The 15,047-nt window shown below is 36.7% G+C and overlaps 1 protein-coding gene across 10 annotated transcripts in view; it reads right to left on the minus strand.

Moving 5' to 3' along the window:
• Positions 1-1,267: 1,267 nt before the first annotated feature.
• NLGN1 (neuroligin 1) overlaps positions 1,268-15,047 on the minus strand; it is a 380,357-nt gene continuing 366,577 nt past the window's right edge. For 7 of the 10 annotated variants that reach the window (XM_085588010.1, XM_085588008.1, XM_085588009.1 and 4 more), the window contains 3 exons: positions 12,193-12,405; positions 6,504-7,293; positions 1,268-5,531 (listed from right to left, as the gene is read on the minus strand). In XM_085588010.1, coding sequence (XP_085444136.1) covers positions 4,709-5,531; positions 6,504-7,293; positions 12,193-12,405 — 1,826 coding nt within the window. In that variant the 3' untranslated portion in view covers positions 1,268-4,708. The remainder of the gene's footprint in view (positions 5,532-6,503; positions 7,294-12,192; positions 12,406-15,047) is intronic. The other 3 variants (XM_077785735.2, XM_077785733.2, XM_077785731.2) reach the window with 1 other exon arrangement.

A 15,047-nucleotide genomic window follows, 5' to 3' on the forward strand; every position in this document is an offset into this window, starting at 1 on the left:
TAAAATTTGCTTGTACAGATTTGTTGCACTTCTATGAGATTTTCCATTCATCCCAGTAGCAAAGGGTCATGAAACTCAGGTTTTAATCCATGATTTACATACAATACTCAAATTCTTTTTCAAAACTAAAGCTTATTACAGAAATGATGGTTTCCCAGGTGTACAAATTACTGAGAATTATAATATCAACAAAAAGGAACAAAGCCAGGTTGCATATAAAAATCTACACCTCCTAGGTGACTCTCAACAGGTTTTTTTCCTAAACATTTTCCACCAGATAAAGTTCATTACCTTGTTCTAACAATTTCCCATTTCACAAATTTAAGATTTTATTGAACCTGTATATAAGAAATTAATTATACAGTGGCATGAACAGAATCTAAGAGAAAAGGGACTTTGTGCATGGCTGGTGATGAACGCATTGATTCTGCTGTGAAGTTCTCTTGAACACCTTATCAAATGCTGCTGATTTCTGGTCTGCATACAAATGTGTTGATGTGCCAGAATGTAATCAAATTAGAATGTTTAGAGGAAAAGCTCATTTGCCATGTTTCAAATTGTTCATATTTACTTGGAGGCCTCAGGAGGGCATCTTAATCTTAGAGTGTTATTATTTCAAATAGAAAGAGATTTTTAATGTTATTTGGAGAAAGTCCCTTAGCTTGCAGACTGAAAAAAAAAAAAAAGCAGAACTGCTGCAACAGATATTTTGACAAGAGCTTTGAATGAAAAATAACAAAACCTCTGAAGGGAATTTCCCATTAATCTAATTTATTTGGAAGCACATTTTCACAATATTAATTAAATTATCTTCCGTTCGCTTACATTAAAAAGCGACCATCTGTAACTGTTCAATACTAGAAAAAAAATGTGGGGGGAAAGGCCAATATCTTAAACTAACATCACAGGCAAAAAGTAACAACTTCCAAACATCAAAGGAATACCGTGATGTTTGACAGCTTCCTATGAAGTCAGCTGTTTCATCTCCTAGTGAAGTTGGCAACAGAAATTCCAGCATCTTCTGTGCAGTGCTGTCTTTAAAACTGCAACATGTTTATTTGTTAGACCTCTATTCATCCAGTTTTCAGGGTGTGTGAGTAACAAAAACATCCAATAATTAAAGACTTGTGACACATGTTTAGTACAGACAACAAAAATAACAACTACATTTTCCTATGGAGGATTTTATCCGGGAAGTTCATCCATGCCTTGGAAATCTTCCGTGGGTGGAGAATACCAGGTAAAACTGAGATACCATTGAGCAAAATGCGGTTTTTATCGGTTTTATTTCTCCTAGAAATGTCAGCACAGCACATTATATTGCCTGTAATTTTAATAGATAAACGAGACAATGATTCCATTGTTATTTTTTTTCTCAAAATGGTAGAATACATTTTCTTAAAAAGGTCTGCAAACATATTTACAAAAGTGTGAAATCAATAAATGCAGGCTCTTTATATTTTTACTGAACTTCCAAAGACTGACTGATACCCTAATTTTATTGTAAATCTGGTCCAAGGATGATACAAGAAATTAAATATCACACTCAATTTTGCTTTTGTGTATGCTACCATGAAAAACAAATCAAATAGATAAAATATTTTGAAAATAACAAACTTATATTCCATGAAGCACATGAAGATATTTCAAAACCATTTCTTATCTTTTCATTTCAGCTTTAAAACACCAATTGCTCTTTCTCAATGTTGTGTTAAAACGTGGGACACCATCTTACTTTTGGAAAGCCAGCTGCTGTAATGTCAGTATAAAGTAGCCACTAAAATATCATTCACAGTATCTGCATCACAGGAATGGACTTTTTTCTTTTCCCAAACAGTAGTGACAAAATTTGTGTTGTTGCCTTCATCGTTCACATTTTAAATACTATTGGCTGACAGAAATAAAGTGTAGTGTCATGCTTGGTTTACCTAAATCATTTATTTTGTAACTAATAAAAGTAAACAATTACCAGATACTGTATATATAGAGATATATAGATATATGGCCACAAAGAAACTATAGTAGAAAGTTATTTTGGTTTTGATAAAGTTAAGAAAAGCACATAAAATCATATTTCATTAATATCTTGTTTTATGGCCATCAATATTTTTGTGGTTTTTTTGTTTTGTTTCATCAACATAGCAAAATACAATCTTCTTATTAAACAATAATTATCAGATGGCAGACAATTCTTTTTATTGGTTTACATTGGCAGGTCACAGTCTAAAAGCACAACCACATCAGGCAGAAATTGCACACAGACCGCCCTGGATTTTGAAGACTATTTTTTGTGCTTCTACAAAGAAACCTTAATTTAAAACTGGGGACTGTAACAAGTACTAAGTAAGTGGTTTTGTAAGTGGTTTTCTTTTCTTTTTTTTTTTTTTTTTTTTTTTTGTTAAATAGGTATGTAAAAGAACTAAAATTACAATACTTTATTTTGGTTTCAGCTTAGTTTTTAATGTCTGTGCTCGATGTTAGCAAACATGCTTTAAACTTCTCAGCAATCTTTTACAATAAAAGTTCAATCACCCAATAAAACCCAGGTGATTTTTTTTTCCCGTCATGGAATACTGCAGATTTATTTCAATTTGGCCTGTTCCTCGCCAATTTTTTTGGTGTTGATATTTCATTTTTAACTCATTCCTGAATTCTGGAGGAGATTTACATGTGATGACAGTCACAATGTCAATATTTCTGTAAGAAATAGCTGTGGTGGGGCTGGCCTATAAATATGCAGTTTTATTAGTTGTAGAAGGCACCCTCATGTCTTCAAAAACCAGACTGGTCTTAAGATATTACTCTTTATTTGAGACAGTTACCATTACTTCATTAAAAAATGACAAAACAGCAATAAACATTTTAGCTCTTTAATGAGCAAAGATCAGGTCTCTTAACATTGGAATAATATTCGTTATCCAGATTATCTTTATTTCACTCAGTGACCAGTAATATGGCCAAGAAATACAAAGTAATTTTCCATCAAGTAGTATACAATTTTTGTGTGTAATAAGCTTTCATTCTTGAAAAAGAGTAACTGAAAAGAAATGTTTCTGTTACTGCAGTTAGTTTGTCAGAGAAAGTTCTTCGCATTATCTTACAAACTATCAAAATTGCTAGTAATTTGAAAAAATGTAAAAAAAAATCACATAACTTTAGTCTAATAGAAATATAGTACAGGTAAGAGAGAAAGTATTTATCAGGGATGTGCTCTTAAGTCCATCTCAATTATTTCTTTTATATAAATGTACATCTGATTACATATACAAACATTTTGAAAGGACCATGGTATAGAATTACTGGAAAGCAAGAGGGGAATGAAAAATTTCTTGTGATTTTGGAACATTCACTTCAAATCACACAAACAAATGTAATATCCAGATTTTTAAATTTGCAGTTGTTGGCTTCTCTCCCCATTCTCATATACCATCTTTTTCTATACTCTTGCCATCTGGTCTAGAGAATTAATTGGAATGACAAAGCTAATGAATAGCAAAAAGGGAATTAACAATATATTAAAATATTATAAGTAAACTTTGTAACATGCAACATGAGTTGAAACAATAAGCTGAAAGGTGTAATCAGAGCAGTAATACTGGGGCATTTTTAAATGGCAAAATGTCATTGCAATTAAATTTTTGGACACACTTTACCTCATCAGTTTGAACAAAATACTCTGTAACTAAATCACAGCAAATTATAAATCCTTCATCAAAGGAGATCCCATTAAAGTTATAGTTATTTCAAAGTCAGAAATTATTTAGGTGGAAAGGAAAAAGACCATTAATAGTATAATTTTTTTTGTATGGGATTCATATCCGCAAGGGTCCACCACTGTATACCTAGAATGCCATAAATACCTTTAAGAACTGTTGCAATCCCTTCTTTTTCAGAAGCTACCATGAAATATTTTACTGTAATTCTTTTGCCCCTTTAAAAAACTTCTTTAGGTTGTGCCAATTGATGGAGAAAGCTTCTATTAAAAACTCCAATGGGATGAGAAAAATTTTAATTACGGCTTAATCAGCAGCACAGCCACCAAGCATATAAATTATCATGCACATCGTGCTAAAAATATCCAGTTTCCTTTATTCCCACAACTTTTATACTGACAGCACTTATGTGATAATGTTGTACCTGCCAGGCTGTAAAACTTCTCTGACTGGCAGATTTCAGCATGAGCCCCTTTCTAAGGCCTTAACAGCATTGGTGCTTTGTGTACTTATTCAAATATGTAAATATGGTCTACACAAGAAAACAGGTCCAAATAAAAATTGGTGAAAATTATCTGACATTCCATTAGTGTGTCCCTTGTGCATATTTATAGGTTTTTAAAATTTTCAGTCATAGTTCTTTCCTGTTTGTGTTGCACATGCCTAATTCCATTATGTAACTTAAATCTTCAAAAAATTAATACTTGAATGTGAATGAAAAAGTATCATTCAGGACAACTGCTTCAAGCAATTGCAAACAGTTGGGTTTTTTGTTTTTTGTTTCTTTTTTCTTTTGTTTTGTTTGTTTCTTAAGTTCATTTGATATATGTACAATTCATTTTTTTCAAAACCCCAAATGTTCTTGATATGTATATTCACATAATATTCCTCCATATTTAAATAGTAAGAGTCTTGTAGGTTGAAAGCCAAGTAATCTTCAGTGATATCACCTACTGTAATCCATCAAAAAATAAAGTTTGTTTCATCTTGTCTGGCTATACCCTGGTTGTTGAGTGTGAATGGGGGTGGGGATGAGGATGGGGCAGAGTATTGTTCTGTCCTCCAGTAAATGTGTTGAATGTGTGTAGGGGCTGAATCCCTGGTATAGTGTTGGGGATCATTGTGATGGTGTTGGGTGTCATTAAGGGGATATCATCAGGAGACCTTCTCATAGCTAGCGTGTAGTCTGGGGGACAGGCGGTCCTAAGAACCACCTCATGTGGATGGATGGACTCACATTCATGATCCAAGTCAGTGTGCTTCATTTGGAGGGACATTATCTCCTCTTCTTGTGCATGGGTGAGATCATTGGTAGTGGTACGCTGTGGGCTACATCTCCTGTGAACATCGTGTCTCCTCTTGTCCTTTTTGTAGTACAACGCTGCAAAGGCCAAAATGTTCAGGAACAGCAAAGATGCGCCAACTGCGATAGTAACGCTCAATTCTGTTGAGTAGTCCCTTTGATCCACTGAAAATGGGCTTGGCTGCTGTTTGGGATCATCTTGTTTGGCTGTAGGAAAAGCTGAAGTAACTGAAACAGAATTTTTCCTTGTGGGTCTGAAAGTATTATCAGTCGATGGCACTTTAGTTGTGGTAGAGGTATACTGTGAAATGTCGTTAAGATTGTGCAGATGAGGTACCAGTTCCAACCAGAGGTTCACTTTATTGGCCCTATAGTGTTCTTTAACTCGTGGTTTTAATCCAATGTGAAGATACAGTTGGTCTTTCTGAGAATATCTGGTCCATGCTACTTCTTCAAAACGATTTGGTTTTGTGTGGATGAATTTTGTGTCTTGGGGCACTGGTTGATTTGGGTCACTGAAAGAAAAAGATATCTCCAATGTTACAAAGCATTTCAAATGGAATTATAAAATTAACATAATTAAGATTTTATACTAAATGTTTAAGACTGCCATTGGATGGAGTAGAGTGCTATTCCCTAAAATTAGAGGCCTTAATAATATTGATTAGAAACAGCATTATGCAAAAGAACCCTTATTTTACACAGACTTCAGCAACTTCCCTGGTTCTCCAAAATGTTGGCGTCTCACATTGAAATCTTGTGCTGCTGAGGGAAGATTGCCTGGTGTGTGGTGATGTGAACAAATGTCTGTGAGAGAATATTAAGATTTTTTTGTCATTTTTAGCAGCAAAAAGTTCATACAGCTCTGCATTTCTCTTCCTGTGAATCATCTGTGGCCTTCCAGAGGGGAAGGATCATGGCAGAGCACAACTAAGTACAATGCATAATCAAAAATAAGTGGTCAAATGTAACAAAGGTTTTTGAACTCCAGTGGAAAAAAAACAAGCCTAATGAAGAGGGCAAAACTTTCCAAGTTAAAAGCCACATATTTTATGGTCAGAAGTGAGACTTTAAGACAAAATATGCGACTAAAATAAGCTGTATTATATTTGATGCAATATTTATGTAATTTTCTGTCTCATGGGATGTAAGTATCAGTGGTGAAGTAAAGGCAGGTACTAATGTAGCTGTTTTTAACTCTATATATATGTTAAATGCTTAGTTTTACACTTTTGCAGAATTTCTTTAATTTGCTTTGTGCATGTTTTAAAATTTCCTCGCAGAAAGTCTGCAAAGATATTTTTCCCCCTTTTCCCTAAAACATGTAAGTGAGCCAAGGGACATTACAGTAAACATAAATATCCAACTCAATTCTTAATCTCTTATTCATCCTACAAGTACAGAGGAATTCCTAAGGGAGACAACAAATGGAAAGCACCATTCCATGCAAAGTTTGCATACAAGACCATTCATTATCTGGTACTCACCCAGTTTTTGCAAAGTTTGTCCAGTACGTCATCACCACTGCACTTAGCATGACATCATTTTTGGAGAAATTACAAGGAAATAACTCAGTAGGACCAATCATGGGGATTCCTAGTACATAAGGAACCTCATCTCCATGGGCTGCATCTGCCCATGCAGGTACCTGATCTGTCTGGCAATGATGGTAGAAGGCATAGAAGTATGTAGGCGATCCAAAATTCGAGTGAAGATCTGCTGTGGCCACTGCTGGTGCAACCCACTGGTGATCAGTAAACAAAGCCAGCAGTGTTTTCCTTCTGGTCTCGGGGTTGTGCCGGTCTGCCCAGTCTGTGTACATAAATTTAATCGTTTCCCTCAATATATCTTTGCCTTCGGGGTATCCATATAAGTTATCGACGAAATTAGAAACCGCAAAGTCAAAATCGCTGGCTGATATGCCATCTTCGCTGTCCACAATGTTTTCAACAAACTTCAGCCCTTCCCCTTGGTTAACTCCCAGCATGATGTCATAGTTGAGGAACTCTCCTTGCTCCATCAAGATCTGCGGGTCGTCTGGAATCACGTCACCGTCGATTACTGGTCCAAAGGCTATGTGGTATCTTGCTGGTTGGATGTCCTGGTCGACAAGTTCTCTGTAAGGCTTCTTCTGTAGACATTCTACCAGTTCTACAGTGTCTGACATGTTGCAACCAACTTTTGTAGCCAACATCCTGGCATATTTTGCAGGCTGAAAGCTAACTGCCCAGCTGGAGAGAGCTGTTCCGCTTTGAGCTATTGCTCTTTGAAAAAGTCCTGTGGGGAGAAATATTTGAAAACTACTGAAGCGACCTTGAAACAGGCACAGACTTTGAAAGATTCAAAGGAGTTCTTTGAAACAATAGAAAACTTTAACAGAAGAGATACCTGAATCTTAATAGTACTTAAATATACGGGGCGGTGAGATCTGACTGCTGTTGTACCTACAGGTAATGTGCATAAAATAAATGTAGTATGTGCTGAAGCAAATGATTCTCCCTCAATATAGTCCAGTTGAGGAACAGGTTTTTGAAAGGAACTCAGGAAGAAAAAGGAGTGGCATTACCTTATGTAGGACAACACTAACAGGTTAAAAAAAATCTTAAAATTAAGTGTAGCTTGGAGTAAAAACCATCAAGTCTCTGAAATGGGTTGCAGTTTTAGGTATTGTTCAAGCCATCAGCAGCATGCACGCATACAACTACGTGTGAAATTAATCTATTGCACTTTTTAATGTTTTCTTTGGGATTAAACTTGGTTTGGAAGGTGCAGTGCTTTTAAATGGTGCATCCCTGCAAAAGTATATATTCTGGAGTAATAGATAAGAAGGTACCAGGGAGCTATTAAAATTATAAGTGTCTAAGTCAAAATCCTTTCTTGTAAGGAGCTTTTTAAGGCAGGTTTATATTGATCACACTTACATAAAAAGGGAAATGATGTATTTTACACTGTTTAGTTTTGTAATTCATAGATTTAAACATATGTTCAGCTATTCAGTAAAGGGAGAAAGAATGATCTGGCACTGCATATAAACTTGCAATAAATCCCAAAGTCTTCAGTGCAATTAACTTGAATTTTTGCAATTTAATTATCACTCTGGACCAGGAATTCTACCCAAAGAAATAACAAAATATGTTAAAATTTATGTTTTCCTCTCCCTTCTGTAAGGATTTTCTAAAACATGTCGTGGATGATAGTCTGACCCTCTTGTAATCAGTGAATTAATGCAATTTTGCTATTGGCTTTAATGTACTCAGAATGCCATCCTTGTTTTGATACTTCTTGTGCTCCCTTTGCGTTTTTCCTCTCCATTTGAGGAGGGTACTTTGGGTTCTGGAAGAGATTATAATTCTGAACCTTGTGTAAAATATTCTTCAGAAACTATATTTAGGTAATTTAGGTTGTATTTAATAGGTATTTAGACAATATTTAGGTAATGGTAGTCTTTCTGCTGTTTTGTGAGGAGTTTGGATTTTCTTCGTTTTCACAGAAGTTCATTTCAGTATCACACCTTTTGCATAAACTACTGGAAAATATTTTATACTGCACCCTACCTCCTATAGGCCACTCTGGGTAGTAGCAAATGGCCTATAGTGTTCAAATGTTATGCTGATTTAAGACCTATTTTGTGTTAAAATTTTTTTTGTTCTATATTTTGGTCTAGATCTTGTTTTACTTGTGCTGATGGGCACCTGGAGTCATTCCACCATCTCTGGTGGAGTTACTTAGGGACTGAAAGTGACACCTGGCCTCACTCAGTTCCACCAGGAATCTTTGCTCCAGTGCTTGATGAATAGCTGGATACTCCCACTGGAGGAACTGGAGTCAAGGCACCCAGCTCACCTCAGAAATTTATTCCAATTATGCACAAGATGGTTTTTGCTTTGATAAGCAACATATTTCTATTGATGAAAAACCTCCCCAGCCTCTAAATCAAATCAGAGAAATGTTTTTACAGCTTCTATTGCAGCACCAGACCCTGTACACTCAAAAATAAGTTGGAATCTGTTGCTGGCAGGAAACATTTTACAAGTTTCTCAGGAATTTTTAAATCATTCAATGATTTAAATCATTGTATTATGTCCCAATTGAAAAGTCTTCAAATTAGATAGGTGTAGAAACTGAAACGTGTAAACTCAGGCCTCTTCTTAAACTTATGAGACGTCTTATCCAAGGTATTATTTTCTTGTAAGATATAAGTAAAAATGAGAACGAACTTGAGCTATAAACAGCTAAAAATATATTTGCATGTTTATAAGGTCAGATATTGAGCTAGTATAAATCAGCTCAAAGTCAGTAGAATTACCACAGAGGATCCAGGCATTGTAATAAATGTAACTAAATGACAAAGCTGAATTTTCAAAAATATGTATTTCATGATAATTCATAATGTGTGGGGGTTTTTGCATATTGTGTAAATCTAACTTTATTGCTTTATTAAATATGTCTGGACAAGGACAGAAAGTGTTAGCTACATGTAAGAAAATGCTGATACAAACACTGTGGCTTGCTAAGTGCTACATAAACATCAGATGCTGGATTAAGTAAAAGTGGTCAAGTCCTCTGGCCATAAAACCATCTGAGGAAATGAAACTAAACATCCCTCCTTGTGCTGAAGAATGCTGACAGAGCTATTCCTCCACTCAAACCATTTGGTGGAAAATGAACGGTATGAAAAATTATTTTCGTCTGTCGCAGAATTCATGGCAGAAATTTGTACCTCACAGGATGGAGAACTACATTTTTATCTGATAATGTGTATTATTATTATTATTACTTCTTATGGGCTTCAGACCGATGGAAAGAAGATTTAAATGTTCAATGGGCCACTGTTTTGTGACCCTTATTCAGTGTCTCACCACAGTAAATAATAATAATTTGCATATATTCATCTGTATTTTGACAGCATTTTGTGAAGATGGGTGCTGCTCTGCCCAATTGCAGGTGGGTGGCTGTGAACAGCTCCACCTTGAAAACGCTGAATTTTTCCTCCCAGCTGCCAAGGGAATCTATTAGAGGGGAATGGCAGAGGCAAAGAGAGCTTCTGAATTTATATCTTATGAAAGGGACTGGTTGAAAAGCAGAGAATCACAGAATTCCAGAATGGTTTGGGTTGGAAGGGACCTTGAAGCTCATCCCGTTCTACCCGGGACATTTCCACTATCCCAGGTTGCTCCAAGCCCCATCCAACCTGGCCCTGGACACTCCCAGGGATGGAGCAGCCACAGCTTTCCTGGGCAGCTGTGCCAGGGCCTCATCATCCTCAGAGGGAAGAATTTCTTCATAATATCTGATCTAACCCTGCCCTCGATCAGTTTGAAGCCCTTCCCCTCATCCTATCACTACATGCTTTTGTAAAAAGTCCTTTTTCACCTCTCATATGTCAATGTAAAACAACATGAAACAAAAGGGGGTTTGGAAATATTAAGAAATTACTTATTTGAACATGACAAATTTATGTTTTCATTTGTCTTTCTTTTTTTTTTTTTTTTTAACAGCAGATCTAACCACCTCCAATGAAATATAACATGGGAGTGTGGTGAGTTGTTCTGTTTAATCCAAATTTCATCAAAGCATGTGTTTGCTTCTAAAAGAAATCCTCAAAAATTTACTTCTACTGAACCTTCTTCAGGCCCCTCTAAAATGCCTTGATCTGTTGTGTTGGCAACATAGTGCCTCAGTTTTCCCCAAACAGATTCTGGTCCTGGCAGAATTCTGCCATGTGTTGGGGTATGACAGGCTATCATTTGCTGATAAGAGGCAACACATAACTGTCCAAATATTGTCAATGTGGCATTTTGCACTGATGTCATGTTACTCCAAGAAGATTGATTTTAACACCAAGAGTTAGGGGAAGATAAACCAGGTGTCCTCATTCAATCTGGAGTTAATACTTGATGAGAAAGTTGGTTTTTAGCACTCTGATGGAAGAAGATAGAGACCCTCAGGTCACAGTCCAGTGAGGTAATGCTTACATCTTGTTCTTACAAGCATCTTCTTTTAAATGTCTCCTATGTAAGTTCAGGTACTTATGGAAGGGAAAAAAAAAGATTACACTAAAAATCAAATTGTGAAAATAGACTAAAATTTAGACCACAGTCTTATTTTCCACTTAACTCTTCTTGTAGAAGTTATATTTTTCTCTCATTTAAAAAAGCATAGTGGCATGGTCTAAAGAATCTCTCATTTCTATTGACCTCAGTGGTCTTTGTAACATGACTTTGGGGAAATGCATCTCTTTTAATGTCAACAGAATTATGTTTTTATGACCAGCCAATTAGTCCCCTATGGAGATACAGCAATATAAATTAGTGGAGGATTATATGCACAGGGCACAGTGTGGTGTCCCTGATAAAACTAATACAGATAAAAATATGTGAGAACAGTTAGACAAAAGTAGCATGATCAATAAGCAATAGCCATGCAAATGAGAGACACTGTGGTGCAAAAATCATAGAAAGAATAAGTTTGGTGCCTCAAACAGCATGATTTGAATTCCCTGCCACCTGTCTCAACTAGAGAGAAAAGGTGTTAGTTATGGAATAGGAAAAACATATAGAAGGAAATCCATTTGCAATTTGGATGCTTTGACAATTTTGGATCATGCATGCAAAACGTTCAACCATTCTTTTATTATATGACAGCAAGTGAAGTCCATGCAGTTTCAGACAAAAGATTTCTGAACTAGTTACTTGTTTCCTTCACACAAAACAATAGTTTTAAGCAATTCAGCTGTTAGCCTGAAAAGAGAAATTCTGTCATTTTAATTTTCTTTAAATTCTGCTCCTCAGGAGAAACTAAACACGCCTTTCACAACTGTCTGAATATAGATGACCTCATCTACTGTGAGCATGACTGCCTGATTTTCCAAAAAAGACACCCTTAGGTAGGAAAGAAAAGAGACAAAAATGATGCACCAAGAAAATGCTGTTCAGAAGTCTGCTATAAAGTGTTTCTACAAAGCTCCATAGGAAAAAGAAGAAAGTGACCCAAAATTTAAACATGCACAGAAGAGCTGAGGGAGAAGGAGGCTTGTACAGCCTTTAAAAAGTTTCTTAATACTGAGCTGAACTCAACAGTTCATAGAAACAAAGAGAATATACAGAACATCACATAGTACTAATGGTGGTGGCATGCAGACACCAAAATTGTCAAAATTTGCAACCTGTATAATACCTTTGGTTGAATTGCTCCAACGGTTACCTTCAGAATAATGGGATAAAGTCAACAGATTGACGCATGAACCGCCTGCCCCAGATCCAAAAACAGTAATTCTTAATGGGTCACCACCAAAGAACCCAATATTTTCACTAGTCCATCGCAAAGCTTGAATTAGATCAAGGAGGCCATAGTTTCCTTTTGCTGCTTGGTCCCCAGTGCTCAGAAATCCTGTCAAAGTAAATGAAAAGAGAAGGGGTTAGCAAGGGTTCGTCTGAGTGATCCTGTTAAAATTTTCCCAGATTTCAGAAGTATATGCTATTAAATATCGTACAACTACATACTTTTCCATAGTCCCTCGGAACAATTTGTAATTTTGCACTTCTCCTGAAATAAAATATATTTGATATGCACTCTTTGGGCCATGATAAATATATGTAGGAAAGATGAAGACACATCCCAGGAAAATACTCATCTAAATCTGAACAGATCACAACTTATTACTCCCAAGGACTTTTTGTTGATTGTACTGAGTTTAAGAGTAAAAGTTTAGAAAACAGATAAGATGCAGTTGTTCTGTACATTATTTGATCAACTCTGTGTTGCTTTTCTGTACTTGGATGATGCCAGGAGCTTTGCATGTGCCTGAGATGCAATGATTACACTTCCCTGTAGACTCTGACCCTGTCCTGGCAACTCATTGTCTTTTACTTTTTTCTCCCCCGAGAAAAGCAGCTTATGTCACAGGATAAGCTGGGCTGAACAATGGGAGCACTTCTTAGCTCCCTGAGCTCCATCCCACAGTCATTAACCTGAGTTAATTGAATCTACATTAAATGGATAAAGTCAATGCCTCCATGACCTCTTAACAGCACAAAAGGTAGGAGCTCAGGAGTAATCTGGAGAGCACTAGAACTGCTCCCTTTTATTCCTGGAGGAAAAATGTTGGAATGTGTCAGGTGCTGGAACAACTGTTCCACACTTTACTCCCAGCAGTCCCTTCACATTTAGCATTGCAGTTACTCTTGTCATTAGAGCCTACTGACTCTAAAAGATGTACAGCAAAAACTCTGAACAAAGTCTCTCTTGATAAAAGGCATCGCTTTTGGACCCCATTTGTTGACATTTTGAAATTTCTCAGCTTAATAAACAAATGTTTAAATACTACCAGCATTATGAAGTAGTCCATACCTCCATTTGCATATCAAACTGATTTGATGCTCACTAAATCGTGTAACTGCTTTTCAGTACATGCTTTGTAGAGAAATGCAATGATTACAACCATTATTTCCACATTAATTAGATATCAGTGGGTCTTCTAGTCTCGTCAAAGTTCTACTGATTCAACTCTCTTGAGTGCAGACAGCCTACTCAAAGGAAGTTTACAGTAGTTTTGCAGACAAATGACTCTCAAAGGAGTCCTACTCTTTCATTATGACAATAAAAGCAGCTTTTAAGACATTTCTAAGAAGATGTGTATATATATCTATACAGCAAGGATTTAACAAGAATACAGATAGGTGCATGTGTGTACTTATAATGAACGTGTCATTTGCTACTTTATTATTACTCTGATTTGGCTTCAAATGGCAAGCTTGCATTTGCTGTTCTGCCCTCTGTGTAGAGACATTTAAACTAAAGCCCTTTTTTGCTGTAAATGGCACTGAAAGCTCGTTGGCCTCACTGCCTCAGCAGCTGAGCTCTGCTCTGTTTAGGGCGAGCAGCTTTGTTTGTGTAGGTCAATCCTGATTTTTGTAACCACAGAGAAGGAAGAGGAAAGTGGCATAAGGTGCCAGGCCAGCAATTCTCCCACTTCTAGACCTAATGTACCAAGTCTAATAGACATCCTTCATTCATTGTATCTGTAGTGAATTGTTACTCTATGCTAGGCTTTAAAATAACCACTCTTCTACAACTGAAACCTGCCATATTTATCATCTAACTGCACAAAAACCAAAGTAGCACCACTGCCACAGAAAAAAATACCCCCTTGGTATTCAGAAGAAGCCTAGAAAGGAAGACATAGTTAAAATCCATTCATTCATTCTCATTTTACTATTACTGAGTTGAGATTGTTATGATGTTATTTTGCTCCACACTCCTTCACTTTGCTCTGTGTGACCAGGGGGTTGGTGTGCATGGCTATGTGAAAACATGGCCCCAGCACAATCCTGCCTGCACAGGGACATTCATTCTTGGCCTCACGCTCCAGTAAAATGTTGTTCCCCACAAATAATTTTTAAGGACATGGAGAGATGATGTCTTTGAATATGATGGCAAATCTAATGAAAGCTCCCTAAGCAGTGTCACTGCCTTTGTCAGCCTGCTTGGAGCTGAGGGATGGGACCAGGGACTGTAACAAAATTAAAATGTAGGATTTTGTGGGAACTACAGGATCCTGTGGCTGTACATGCTGGGAAAGCCTTCCCCTTTCTTTGCTTAAGTGTATGGCTGTGGAAATTCAGTGACAAATCAGTTCATCACATGAAGCACATAAGTGACTGCACTGATTCAAGGGATTAGGACTGGCAGTCCCCGAGCACAGGCAGCAATGAGATGAGAGTAGTTACAGCAGTTGCCAAAACTGTGACATAAACACGTCCCTCTTTGCTTTTTTGCTTTCCCTGGCTTTCAGATTCCCTGAACCTGGTCAGGATCTGCTCTCACCTGAGATGCAGCCTCAAAGAGATCCAAGAGATTCCTCAAAATTATTCCAAGGCATTTATTAGGAAATTAGATGGTGGGGTTATAACTGAGATACATAGATCACTCTGAAGGAACACAAATGTGAACACTCGAACTTTGTGAAACAGTTATTTTTTTACTCTGTATAATATGCAACCATAAGTCTTTGCCTGGAAAAGCAACAGGTT

Source organism: Lonchura striata, chromosome 9 (genome assembly GCF_050655825.1).
Source record: "Lonchura striata isolate lonStrDom1 chromosome 9, ASM5065582v1, whole genome shotgun sequence".
In the NCBI taxonomy this organism is placed as follows: domain Eukaryota; kingdom Metazoa; phylum Chordata; class Aves; order Passeriformes; family Estrildidae; genus Lonchura; species Lonchura striata.